General features: G+C 40.1%; 1 protein-coding gene across 8 annotated transcripts in view; it reads left to right on the top strand.

Annotated features, from left to right (window-relative positions):
• LOC144089059 (uncharacterized) overlaps nucleotides 1–11,252 on the top strand; it is a 90,915-nt gene extending 79,663 nt beyond the window's left edge. For all 8 annotated transcript variants that reach the window (XM_077619943.1, XM_077619889.1, XM_077619900.1 and 5 more), the window contains 8 exons: nucleotides 3,107–3,265; nucleotides 3,819–3,892; nucleotides 4,894–4,938; nucleotides 6,512–6,562; nucleotides 6,656–6,928; nucleotides 7,971–8,150; nucleotides 8,227–8,509; nucleotides 9,400–11,252. In XM_077619943.1, coding sequence (XP_077476069.1) covers nucleotides 3,107–3,265; nucleotides 3,819–3,892; nucleotides 4,894–4,938; nucleotides 6,512–6,562; nucleotides 6,656–6,928; nucleotides 7,971–8,150; nucleotides 8,227–8,509; nucleotides 9,400–9,452 — 1,118 coding nt within the window. In that variant the 3' untranslated portion in view covers nucleotides 9,453–11,252. The remainder of the gene's footprint in view (nucleotides 1–3,106; nucleotides 3,266–3,818; nucleotides 3,893–4,893; nucleotides 4,939–6,511; nucleotides 6,563–6,655; nucleotides 6,929–7,970; nucleotides 8,151–8,226; nucleotides 8,510–9,399) is intronic.
• Nucleotides 11,253–13,848: the final 2,596 nt, after the last annotated feature.

The following is a 13,848-nucleotide window of genomic DNA, read 5'->3' as shown; positions in this document are numbered from 1 at the left end:
TCCACATAGATAAGTCGTCCACATAGATAAGTCGTCCACATAGATAAGTCGTCCACGTAGATAAGTCGTCCACGTAGATAAGTCGTCCACGTAGATAAGTCGTCCACGTAGATAAGTCGTCCACGTAGATAAGTCGTCCACATAGATAAGTCGTCCACATAGATAAGTCGTCCACATAGATAAGTCGTCCACATAGATAAGTCGTCCACATAGATAAGTCGTCCACATAGATAAGTCGTCCACATAGATAAGTCGTCCACATAGATAAGTCGTCCACATAGATAAGTCGTCCACATAGATAAGTCGTCCACATAGATAAGTCGTCCACATAGATAAGTCGTCCACATAGATAAGTCGTCCACATAGATAAGTCGTCCACATAGATAAGTCGTCCACATAGATAAGTCGTCCACATAGATAAGTCGTCCACATAGATAAGTCGTCCACATAGATAAGTCGTCCACATAGATAAGTCGTCCACATAGATAAGTCGTCCACATAGATAAGTCGTCCACATAGATTAGTCGTCCACATAGATTAGTGGTGATCTTATGATATCCTGTAAATTTTTGCATTGTACACATAGGCCCTTTTGTTACTTGTTATCTTAACTCGTTAACTACAAAAGCAAGTGATCACATTTCACTGCCATTGATGGCGAGAGCCGCTAAATCCAATTCGACTAAAGTCGAATGATCACTGCCTGCCCTCCCAGTCCAAATAGATTGGCCGTCTCTCGCTGTCAAAGGTGGCTAATGAGTCAATATCTAAAAATGCAGACCCATATTTTTTTTCTAAATATACAATCTTAATTTTGCAAATGAAGCGCTCCAGCCCGATTTCCCATCGGATTACGGTACGATTTCCGATGGCGAACGATGTCGTGGTGAAGGCTGTCGGATGCTGGAGATGTTTGTTATTGCTCTCAGGCCCCGCTGCTTCCCTTCTAAATGCAAATTGCTCTCACACTCCATTGTCCTTAAGGACACAGCTGCAATGAAGACTGTTTCTTTTTTGTTATTTGACAAAACAGTTTGTAAACTTTAGTGCTTAAGTGACTTTTTAATGTCTTTTTTTTACCACTCCACTCCATCGTAGCACATGAGGATGGCGGGGAGGTTCATTCCAGATAAGTTGGCTTCCGAGTAACCGGTTAACACAAAGACACAAAATGGCAGGCCGCTGTGATCGTTCGCGTCGGTTGCCGCGGAATCTCTCAACGCTTTATCAGACGTGTCCGTCACGTCAAATGTTTCCTCGTCGTGGCTGAAAACCATTTCAAGGAGCGCCTCGTACTCCCCCGCGGTCGTCCTTGTTAGCATGTAGCCGTAGCAATTAGCGATAATGAATATTGCTTGTCGACTTTGAAAAACAATCAATTCAAGCCCTGTTGCAAAAGCCTCATTTTGCTTCCTTTTTTTTCCCAGCGTTCCGCCTCATTTCATCAAAGCCCGCCAACCGTTATTTCCCTTGATTAGATAAAATACACATTTGTGTCCTCCCTCGCTCTGTTTAACGACAATTTAGATATGCATATTTACATAAACATAGTGGGCATTGAGAAAGTCTTCTTGCTGCTTACTTTTTATCGCTAACCTGATAACAAATTGGTTAATTGGCAATATTTCTCTACTTTTTTTTTACGTCAAAGGCGAGGAGGAAAGAGGAATTTAAAAAAATAATGTGATTACCTCGTCCAGTGGTACCTCGAGATACAAGCTTAATGCGTTACGGGACTGAGCTCGAATGTCGATTTACTCGTAACTCAAACGAACGTTTCCCATAGAAATGAACTAAAAACAAATTAATTCGTTCAAACCCTCTGAAAAAACACCCAAAACAGGATATTGGATTGGAAAAACATTTTTATTTGTTCTAATTCGCCATCTGTTAACGAAGTAACAAATGAATAGTGGTTTAATAGTACTAAAATTAGACGGATTTCGCGGAAGAGAGACTTTTTGCACGGCAACGCGCTTGTAGCATAACATAAACAAATTTAAATGAACTTGGATTACAATGCAGACCCACTCAAAAATAAGTTTAATCTAACCTTGCACTAAACTTAATTCTAATTTTGTTTTAAATTTTGATACCTTTCTTGCCCCGCCCCCACCCTGCCTTTCAGATGCAACCTATCGAGGGTTGTTTGCTTTTGTCTTCCCTTCAAAATATTCTCAAAAAGATGCACACAAACGTCCTCACAATAGGATAACGCACGACTACTTACAAAATGAAAAGTAGTATATACTCCTCTCGTATTAGCAAACAAGCTCCGCCATTCGCACTGACTAACGGGTAAAAAAACACTGAAAAAAATGCCCCGCCCGCCCAGTGCTCGTAGAGACATTACACAAGGGAGTTGTGACCACAGAGACGTTACACAAGGGAGTTGCGACCAGAAAGACAGCGGCCATGATGTTTTTGTGAGCAGCCTCTGGCGTCCGCTGTCTGCTCGTATATCCAAATTTGTCTCGTATCTCAAGATAAATATTTGCTCAAAATTTTACTCATATCTCAAATTCCTCGTATGTCGGGGCACTCGTATGTCGAGGTACCACTCTACTTAAAAATCTAATATTTTTCCTGTTATACCAATGTTGTTAGAATTTCACAAGGAAAATATCATTAATTTTGAAAATAACAACACTATGCAAATAAAGTTAGTATTTTTTTAAGGGCTTGAAATAAAGTGTTTAGGAATCGATTTTCATTTGATTGCGATGCTTACAGAATATAATTTGGGCCAAAATGACTGGCTGCAAAAACTGATTCACTATATTTCTATTTCTCGATGAAATATTCATGGAAATGATTTAAAAAAAAAAATCATTACAAAACAAACTCGGAATAGACTTCATCTTTCCACTTGTACGCCTCATGTCGAACATGGCGTTAACGTGATTACTCGCGCTGATGTACACAAACACACACACACACACACACACACCCACACACACACACACACACACACACATAGAGTCTCGTCAACGCATTTGATTGCAACGTACATGTGGAACAGGTTGTTGCCTGGCAACTGCTGGCGTAACTCGGTTATCCAAATGATTTGTTTAGTGACCGTGCATCCATTTTGTGTGCTCCACAGTGGAGACTCTGCAGACGCTGGTGAACGGCAGCCTGGGCGGGGCCATGGCGAGCGTGCAAGACGTTGGCGGCGGCGGAGGGGCGCCCGGCTCGGGGTGCCTGCCCCGTCGGGCCGAGACCTTCGGCGGCTTTGACAGCCACCAGATGCAACTTAGTAAAAGTAAGATGGCGTGACGACGGCAAGTTTCGGTTCGGGAATTGATTTACAGTGGTACCTTGAGATGCGAGCTTAACTCGTATGTCGATTTACTTGTAACTCAAATGAACGTTTCCCATAGGAATGAACTTAAAAACTAATTAATTGGTTCCAACCCTCTGAAAAAACACCCAAAACAGGATATTGGATTGGAAAAACATTTTGATTTGTTCTAATTCGCCATCTATTAACAAAGTAATAAATAACTAATGGTTTAATACTACTAAAATGTGTTTAATAGTACTAAAATTAGACAGATTTCGCGAAGGGGAGACTTTTTGCACGGCAACGCGCTCGTAACATAACAAACAAATTTAAATGAACTTGGATTACGATGCAGACACTCAAAAATAAGTTGAATCTAACCTTACACTAAACTTAATTCTAATTGTTTTAAATTTTGATACCTTCCTTCTGGCTCAATTTTTTATTTTTTAACCCCCGTTCATGTTGTCGTGTAAACGTCTTCTTTGTGAAATGAATACTAACTTGTCTATGGCCGTCTCCTCTCTCGCAGGCGGAGACAAAGATGAAAGCGAGGAGGCCACCAGAGACCTGCGGAGGACGGAGTCCGACAGCGTCCTAAAAAAGGTACGGCCCATCTTCACCGTAGACTCAACCTTGATGTTTACCATCGTCTAAAAATGGCCGCCATTTATCATACGACGCACACTTTGCAAACAAATAGATCATCCGCTTTATGGTAGAATTTTATTTATGAATTATCTTGAGAAATTCCTTTTCTATCGCACCAGACTCCACCTTGACGTTTATTGTTGTCATCCAAAACGGCGCCATTTATCACTTGACAGCTGACCTATCTAATTTTGTGTTCGTGTGCGGTCGATTGTTCGCCGGTCTTTTGGTCGCCGGTCTTTTGGTCGCCCGGACCGCGACAACGGGCGACCAAAAGACCAGCGACCAAAAGACCGGCGACAAAACAAGGTAAAACAACAGGGTCTACGCATCAATAAAAACCAACAATGGCCATGAGCAGTTTCACTGAGCCGACGTGTGAGTGTAGAAGAGTTTGTATGTACATGCGTTGTCCCTTTAAGAAGCGACGTCAGTCAGGGTCTTAACAAGTTCTCCAACAAAAAACAATAAAAGTCCGGGAAATTTGGAGCTTTTCTTTAGCCTAATAATTAATAGGGCATTAAGTATTGGGGAATTTGAGCAACAATTTGAAATGGTAATTATCAATAACCTTCCGGGCGACCAAAACACCAGTGACCAATCGACCGTGTACCTTTTGTGGGGTTTTTTTCATGGCGACAGATGTCCAATCCATTTGGACCGGGACCATTCAGTTTACATTCCAGATTTTGTTTAGTTCCATTGTGCTTGGCGATGGTTGTCATGAAGAAGCGGAAAATAAAGCTCACCCATTACATAATGAGATTCTTCTTCGCATTAGTTGGTGGTTTTCTTGTAAAGTTGCGTGTTTTTTTGGTTGATCCGCATGTTGCATAATTCTTACATAATGGTCTCTACAACAGCTCGGCCACACGCACACCCGCACCGCACGGGTGCACATGACACTAATGGTTGTCCTTTTGTGTGTGTGTGTGTGTGTGTGTGTGTGTTGGCAGGGAGGAAACGCCAACCTGCTGCAGCTGCTCAAAAGAAACAGCGAGGTAAGGAAGACACTTCCTGTCGCTAACCTGATTAGCTTAGCCGCGTTGATCTGGAAACCGGCTGAGATGCCGTTAATTACTCTTCTTATCCATTATGTATCAATGGCATGCCACATATGGATTGATATCGTATTATTCTGAACTATAAGGAACCCTAGATTATTAAAATATAACATCCATTTTAAGGCATAAATATAAAAAGCGCACCTGATTTCAAGGTGTTAGTGCATCAATGTACTTTAAATCCAATTTTTCATATATTCTTCACTTTTAACCTTGTTTTATTTTTTAATTTATTTTGTTTTATATGTAGGTTGGATCAATGTATGCCTCGAGCAGTAAATTATGCGACAATGAAATAGAATAAATCCGCACGCACAGAATTCAATTATTATTATTTTTTTGTGTGGAAAATTACACTGAAAAACACGCATTTAAAGATGTGCACCCAATGAGTTAGAAGGTCAAATTTAAATGAAGATATCCAAAATTTACCGGAAGCGACATATAAATAAGTACCCTTAAAATGGAAGTGGAAAAAATAAAAGACGTGAGACGCAAAATGAACTGCTATTGACAATGATAGATGTCCAATTCCCTTAAAGTGGCCGCGAATGGTCATCCTTCCGTGTCATTGACGACATTAGACGTCCAATCCATTTTGACTGGGAGGGGCGAATGGTTTGAATGTTCAGCGCCGTCAATGGCAGCAAATAAGTTAACTTTTTTTGGCCCAAAAGTAAACTGGTGCGACCCACCTGGGATTTAATTGGCATTAATGTGGCCCACAAACCAATGACACCCCTGTCAATGCATGTACATCTATGTGTATGTATGTATATATGTGCTTATATATATATGTATATGTGTGTATATATGTGTGTGTATATATATATATATATATATATATATATATATATATATATGTATATATATATAATTTTTTTTTTTTCAGCAACACGCTTATTTATTTAGATATTTATTCATGTATTTATTTATTAACTTACTTATTACCTATCTATTTATGTCTAAAATGTCTTTTTCCGTGTCTGTATTCTCACCCTCTTGCTACTGTGACAACGAAATTTCCCGAATACGGGATAAATAAAGTTATCCAATCCAATCAAAAGCTACCATCGTCATAAAAGCATTCCCGCATAATTTCTTCATAAATTACATTTTATAGTTGATCATGGGCGCCCCGGCAGTTGAGTGGTTAACACGCCGGCCTCACAGCTCTGGGCTCCTGGGTTCAAATCCAGATCGGTTTTCCCTGGGCCTGTGTGGGTTTTCTCCGGGTACTCCGCTTTCCTCCCACATTCCAAAAACTAGGCTGATTGATTGGACACTCTAAATTGCTCCTAGGTATGTAAGTGTGAATGGTTTTTTCATCTCCTCGTGACTCCGCCTCTAGCCCGGAGTCAGCTGGGATGGGCTCCAGCACCCCCCGCGACCCTTGTGAGGATAAAGCAGTTCAGAAGATGGATGAATTGAATGAATAGTTGATCATGAAATCCTTTTTTTGACTAAGTCCAAAGTACTTATAGTGGATTTTTGTTTTGTTTAATAACAGCAGGTGCTGCACAGTGTCTCCAACCTGCACTTCCTGCTCAGCACGCTGCAGGTACGCCAACCGGCACCCCTGACGTGCACTTCTCGGTGGTGCAAGTCGAGTTTTGGTATGGATGGCGTGCTCATTTCACTCCCGGTGGTCCAGGCGGTGGTGGTGCAGCAGGACAGCTTCATCGAGGATCGGCGTCAGGCCCTGAGCGAGCGCTCGCCGTCGGCCTGCTCCTCGTCGCGGCCGTCCTCGCGGCCCGGCTCGCTGATCGAGCAGGAGAAGCAGCGCAGCCTGGAAAAGCAGCGGCAGGAGCTGGCGGCGCTGCAGAGGCAGCAGGCGGCGCAGGCCGACGAGCGCCGACGACGCGACAAGGAGTTTGAGCTCAGGGAGCGGCTGCTCGGTGATAGGGAGGCGATGCTCAACGTGCAGGTACGTTAGTTGTCGCATCTCAGTTTGATTTTCAACCTTTTTTTCCATTATATTTCACAAAGCCTGGCCGGTTAATTAATTATTATTTTTTTAAATATATTTGATAGACTGCCCACTCACTTTTCTCTCACCCAGAAATGTCACTACTATTTCTGTTCATGCCAACTACTATATCCATTTGAGTCGAATAGGGTCAGTCATCTGTTATGAAATTGTCACAAAATGACTTTACTGTCATCTGTGACCTTTGACCTCAATACCCCACAATCCGTTCTTCACTAACTCAATTTTAATATTATTTTCCGCTTCATAACATATCCTGCAAGTTTAATGATAATAATGACTTAACCCGTACGTATTGTACATATTCTGACCTTTGACCTCAGCACCCGAAAAGATGACCACCAGGTCCCTTTGATACAAACATCTTTATTTTCAAGATAATTGAAGAACAAATAACGTATTATTATTAATAATAACCTTTGAGACGTCTTATCTCATTGACCTTTGGCCCCGATAATAATACGCTTTTTTAAAATTTCATATTCGACATCCTGCAAATTTGATGATAATCACATCATTTCTATTTATCTTGTATACTTACGATACATATTCTATGTTGTGACCTTTGACCTCATTACCCCAAAACGTAATCACTTTCATATTATCTTGCACACACCTCAATACCCCAATTTTAAATACCTTTCCCTTTTAATATTACAAACATATCCTGCAAATTGCGTGATAATCCATTTCTTCCTACATATTTTACATACTGTTTGTATTCTGACTTGTGACCTTTGGCCTCCAAAATGTAATCACCTCTTCTGTTTTACTCGCTCTTGAGTTATCTGGAATACAAATACGTATACATTAAGAACGGAATACATAATTCCCCAAATGAATTATTGCATATAAAAGAATAAGACTGACCCACAAAACGAGAAACTACCGGAGGGAGACATTTTTGCGGGCGTCTGTTGATCTGGCAACCCGTTGATCCGCGTCACAACGCCCATAAATCGAGCATTCCTCACCGCAGGAAGAAGAAGTGTCCAAGCAGCAGCGGGCGCTGGACGAGGAGAGGCGGGAGTTGGCCAATCGGAAGGGGGACTACCAGAGGGACCTGGAGAGGCTGCGTGACGCCCAGAGGAAACTGGACAAGGACAGGGAAGCCCTGAAGAGGCAGATGGACAGGACGGACGAGCGCCGGCGCGCCGAGGTGAAGGAAATGCAAAGTGGCTCTGAAAAGGTGAAAGTAGACCGTCCTCTGACGTTCTTCCTCACCTGATTCGTAGAGGACTCCCTCCACCGCCTCGGATGAGTCCCAGTTGGCGGGCAGCTGCCAGTCTTTGGACCCGGACTCCCTGGACGCGCTCTCTTCGTCGTCGTCTTCGTCGTCGCAGCGCTGCAAAGCCAAAAGTCGCGGCCTCAACCCGTTCATGTCCTCGTCTTCTTCGTCCTCCGCCAAGACGGGGGAGTCCAACAAGCAGCTCTCCAAGAGCCTATTGCAGCTGGCCAAGAACCGGGGAAAGGATGGCAAGGACAAGCGCAAGAAGAAGGTTAAAGGTCAGGCCGGAGGTAAGAACGCAAAGCTCGGTAATGATTGCTTTTTTTTTTTTGTTATGAAATGACCTTTATTTTATTTACTCATTTTTAGGAGGTCTGGGTGTCAAACGCTCTTTTTTATGGTTTCATTCGGAAGGCCGGCATGGCTGCCAACTTGGGTGCCACAATTAAACGATTACTGAATTAATAGCTTTTCTCCTCTTCGTACATAGTTGCGATAAACTTAAGCAACCCTGCGACCATAAACGATTAAAAAAAATGAATATACCAAATTCATGCATATAATCCTTATAAAGAGTAATTTATGGAGGGGTGTGTGTGTATGTTAAGATTGTCTCGCTACGTTTGTCCAAACCGTGCAACGTAGAGAGTTGAAATGTTTTATGGTGGCCAGAAACGACTGTCGCATCCTAATAGACGAGACGTGATTGAATTTCTTCACCTTCTCTACTAAGTGTGTAAACTAAATCTTGTATTTGTTTAACGCCCATTTTTCAAAAGAGAATTCTTTTAATGGAACAACAATTGTCTTTTGATTCTGAACAAGTCATATTTTAAAACAAATGAAATAATGTATATCATAAATGGGGAAAGAAACCTTATTTATATGCTAACATTTCTGAAACAAATACCCATTTCACTTCTCTTGGGGCACTGGCAGACATCAAATTTCCAAAATATGTCATGACATAAATACCGATTATTTACCACGTGGCCCGGACTTGAAACGAATTGGATTGAATTCAAAATTGAATCTCGGCATGTCGGCTTGCCTAAATCGCCTCCACTGTGAACGCACCAAAAATAAACTCCCACTTACCGTGGAACAACCTCTGGTAAATGTTTTCTCCTTTGCCTAGTTAGCATTGCTAACATTAGCATTTCAACATTGTGACTTCCAGATTCCCAGCAACTCCCCGATGCCACTCTTGACGGCGAGATCTTCTTCTGCTGACTCGTCGCACACTTTCCCGGCAACTAGACTTTCTAGCTAGCCGATTACGGGGGTGCCGGTGCTGCTGTTCTTCCACTTTCAATTCCATGCGGGAGTATCTCCAAATTTGCAGCGCGTAAGTCAACGACCACCACAAAATAGCCCACAATCTTTTTTTATCGCCGGCTTTTTGTTTCCGCCCTCCTATCTCGTAAATATACTTTTTTTTTTAAGAAAGCAATTTCAATTTAAAACGCTACCGCGGGAAACCCGTCAGAATAAAACGAAACGCATTCTACTGGCGTTAAGATTTAAAATGCTTTCATTTGAAATGGCAGACGAGAGTTACGCTCGATCGGTTGAGTCGTTCGTTTTTGCGCTCGGTATTCAGCGATTCGGAATGTTTTTTCTTCAATTTCCAACGAAGGAATGTCATCGTTTTCAACATAATCGTTTACGCCGCCGGGCAATTTTTTTTTTCAAATTTTTACCTCGACCACTCGTTCGCTCTGTTGGCAATTTAATTATTAAAAAGTCATATTTTTTCAAGATAAAAACAAAAGGAATAGACATGTTTTATTCACGTTGAATGTTGTCGGACGTAAAAATATCGACGTTGCAAGCAATTTTGTTTTACGCTTTAAAAAAAAAGCATTTTATGTTTTTGCCTGATCAAAATGTAAACGTGCGAAAATTCCGAAATACGCGTTTCAAACGAAAAACTGTTGGGATTTTCTTGTTTTTTGAAAAATCTGGAATAGGAAATCCAAAGTTTCTTTTATTGGTGTTCACTGTTGCCCAATGAAAAGCACGAATCCAAAATGTTCTTATTTCATAAAAAAATTATTGGGTTTTACGACGAAAAGTGACTAAATTTGAATGTAAATGTTCTCATCTGTACAAAAAAAATGCCATTTTGGAGGAAAATATGATTCACGTTAAACGTCATTGTTGAACAAAATGCGACTACTGCCAAATTTGTGATTTCTTCCACCAAAAAAACTAACGTTTTTTTCCATATAACATCTAAAATCACTAAATTTGAGATATGTTTGCTTTCTTTTAAGCTAGTTCTATTAGCACATCACAAAAACACTTAAAATTAAATCAGCATAAAACAGCACCAAATTCACTTTTTTTTATCTCGACCAAAATTTCACAAATTACCTTAAAAAAAAAAAATAATAAGCATGTAGAAATCCCCAAATTTGATATTTCATTTCTCTCCGGCACGAAATTGTTTTTAGCGAAAAATTGGAAAGCACCACTAACGGGATAATTTTATTTTAATTTACTGGATACCTGCAGGTCAGGTAATAATAGCAGACAGGAAGTTGGAATGTGCCCCGCCCATTTTTTTCCAACAGTAATGGAACGCTCCAATCCACTAAGGGCTATAACGTGGTTATTACACATTAATTACAACTTAATATGTGGGTAACTATTCTATTAGCATTCGGCAGCAGCTTTATTGTGGAAGGAAAGCTACTTTTTCTACTTCCTGTAAGGGACAATCACTCAAATGAGACGCCGCCGAGCCTTTTTTTTTTTTTTGCTTGTTTGTTTGTTTCTTCTAACAAACTAGCGGCAAAGTGCACTAAAAAAAAAAGAGCTTGCTCCTTTCAACCGGTGAAGTTGAAACAAAAAAAAGTGTAAATATTTATGTAAAAACAAAAAACAAATCAAATGTTCAAAAAGGTTCCTTTGGTGATTTGTTACCGTTATTTTCTAAATATGTTTTATTTATGTTTAATGCATTCCCGTTTTGGGGAGGGTAAAGATGTCAAATCTCTCACCAAATAAAAAAAGTATTCAAGAAAATTCTTGTCTCTCTTTTTTTTAAATTCAATTTTATTTACCGTATTTTCTCGCACATAAGCCGTATATGTTGCTACAAAAAAATGATGACTGAATCGAGGGTACGGCTTATACGCGCACAAATTAGACTTGGCGTGCACGAAACTGCAAGACGACAAAGACGAAACGCCATAACGCAAGACAATACGATAATTTCTTTCAAAATAGAGAAAAGATAAACAGATAAAACGCTAAACAAAATTAATTTTGATATCCACCAATTGAAATTCCAGGAAAAAATATATATAGCTTGCATAAAACGTGAAAAAACTCACTTGTGTCGTTCAGGGCGTCGTCATCTTACGAGCCCGCTACGGACACACTTCCTGGTTGTACTGCTCACTTGACTTCCTTTTTGAATTCGTCCACGTGCAGGCACACCCTCGATTCATACAGCATCTAAGAAATACCACAAGCGATTACAGTGGTACCTCGACATACGATCTTAATCCGTTCCGGGACTGAGCTCGTATGTCGAGCTTTTCGTAACTCGAGCGAACGTTTCCCACTGAAATGAACTAAAAACAAATTAATTCGTTCCAACCCTCTGAAAAAACACCAAAAACAGGATATTGGATTGGAAAAAGATGTTTTATTTCTTCTAATTCACCATCTATTAACAAAGTAACACATAACTAGTGGTTTAATAGTAATAAAATGTGTTTAATATAACTAAAATTGGGCGGTGTTGTGTGCACGAGTATACTTCATTACCCAGAAAGCCCTCTTTTTGCCCGCGCATGCGCGTTGTGCGTTTGTTTCCTGGTCGAAACTCGTCCGAATAAATCGTTCAGTGCTCGTAGATATCTTTTAAGACCAGGGGTTGGGAACCTTTTTAACGAAGAGAGCCATAAACAATTCATTTTTTCTAATGTTTTTCCTTGAGAGCCATACTCCGAATTTAAAATTCAAAATACATGTAAATGGATGTCTTTTATTTTAGTAATTTCACCACTTTTAAAATGGGAAAAAAAAGAATACTTTTGACAACATTCTTATGCAGTTGCTAATCAATGAGAGTATGCATTCTAGCAGAGTCTAATGCAAAAAAAGAAGACTAAAGCAGCACTGGACGTAGTATCTCAGTTCTGTCACCAGCGGGTTCCATATTTTAGCTCACAGGTTAGCGAAGCGCCAGATGCACCCATTGAAAGAGCCACATGTGGCTCCCGAGGCATAGGTTCCCTACCCCTGGTTTAGACGAAAGAGATGCGGCAAAAAAAGACAGTGCGCTACAATGATAAACAGCCTCTCATGTCATGGCCACCTGGCTTGGTCGCATCTCAAAATTTTGATCGTATCGCGGGCTAATTATTTGATCGAAATTTTCGTCGTACCACGAGGTGATGGTAGGTCGAGGTACCACTGTATTTTTCTTAAGATTTTCCCTTCAAAGTAAGACATTTGTACTCCCTATTAAAACCCTGAATATGGAGGTGAAAATTGTGAATCAGGGGGCGGCTTATACGAGAGAAATTCTAAAAATTTGACCATTTTAAGGGTGCGGCTTATACGTGGAGACGGCTAATATGCGAGAAAATACGATATCTCCGATAATTGTTTGTAAGGTGACGTAGCGAAGAGTCCAAAACAGATGGACTCTTGGCCTCCATGGCTTCTTTCCAAGCAGCTCGGAGGTGATCAATAAATGTTTTACTTAGCGTCCTGATGGTACTGATTGTGTATTTACCTCACAAGAGCAAGTATGCATCTGTTTAAAGAGTTTCGACAGGAAATGGAAGACTTGCTTAGCGTGTCGATTCAACAACGACCATTCCAAAACGGCAGATAAAATTGTCCACTAATCCCTTTTATAATTTTATATCTCAGTTGGGATAACCATGTTGTTGTCTGTCAATCAGGGACGGTCGGTCGTAAATTGGACATTTCATTTTCTGAAAATTGATTAGACGTATTTTACAATTTTTCCAAAGTTTAAGATTTTAATTGCAATTAATTTTTGAGCCTTGTCAGTGGAAAAGGTCATACTGGTGTAGAAAAGTATTGTAATGGTTTTATAATTAAATGAATGGCGAACCTGCATTTTATTCATTAACTTTAACTTGACTAATTAATCTGCACTATAAGGTGCACTGAAGTATAAAAGACAGTAGTAGTACTGGTGGTAGTGCTAGTAGTAGTAGTAGTAGTACAGTAATCCCTCGATTATCGCGAATTCACTACTTCGCGATTTTCCGCTATATTATTATTTTTTTGAATATATTTTTTAAAATAATAGCGGAAAATATAATTTATATTTTTTTAAGTAAATAAAAATGTGGAAATCCATGTTTAAGTTGTAAAGGGAAGCCACTTTTGCTACTATGATTTTTTTAATTAATTAATTTTTTAAGTTCATAAAAATGTGAAAATTCACGCTGAAACTCGTTAGCTGAACCCACACTCGACACTGAAGTTAAAAAAAATTGAAAAATTATAAACATTTTTATTTTATTTATTTTTTAAATAGGGGTGACCCAACTTCGCGGTTTTTCGATTATCGCAGCCATGTCTGATCTACATGAACCGCGATATTCGAGGGATTACTGTAGTTGTCGAT

The sequence above is a fragment of the Stigmatopora argus genome, chromosome 2 (assembly GCF_051989625.1).
Source record: "Stigmatopora argus isolate UIUO_Sarg chromosome 2, RoL_Sarg_1.0, whole genome shotgun sequence".
Classification (NCBI taxonomy): domain Eukaryota; kingdom Metazoa; phylum Chordata; class Actinopteri; order Syngnathiformes; family Syngnathidae; genus Stigmatopora; species Stigmatopora argus.
This window is presented reverse-complemented; position numbering and strand designations above follow the sequence as displayed.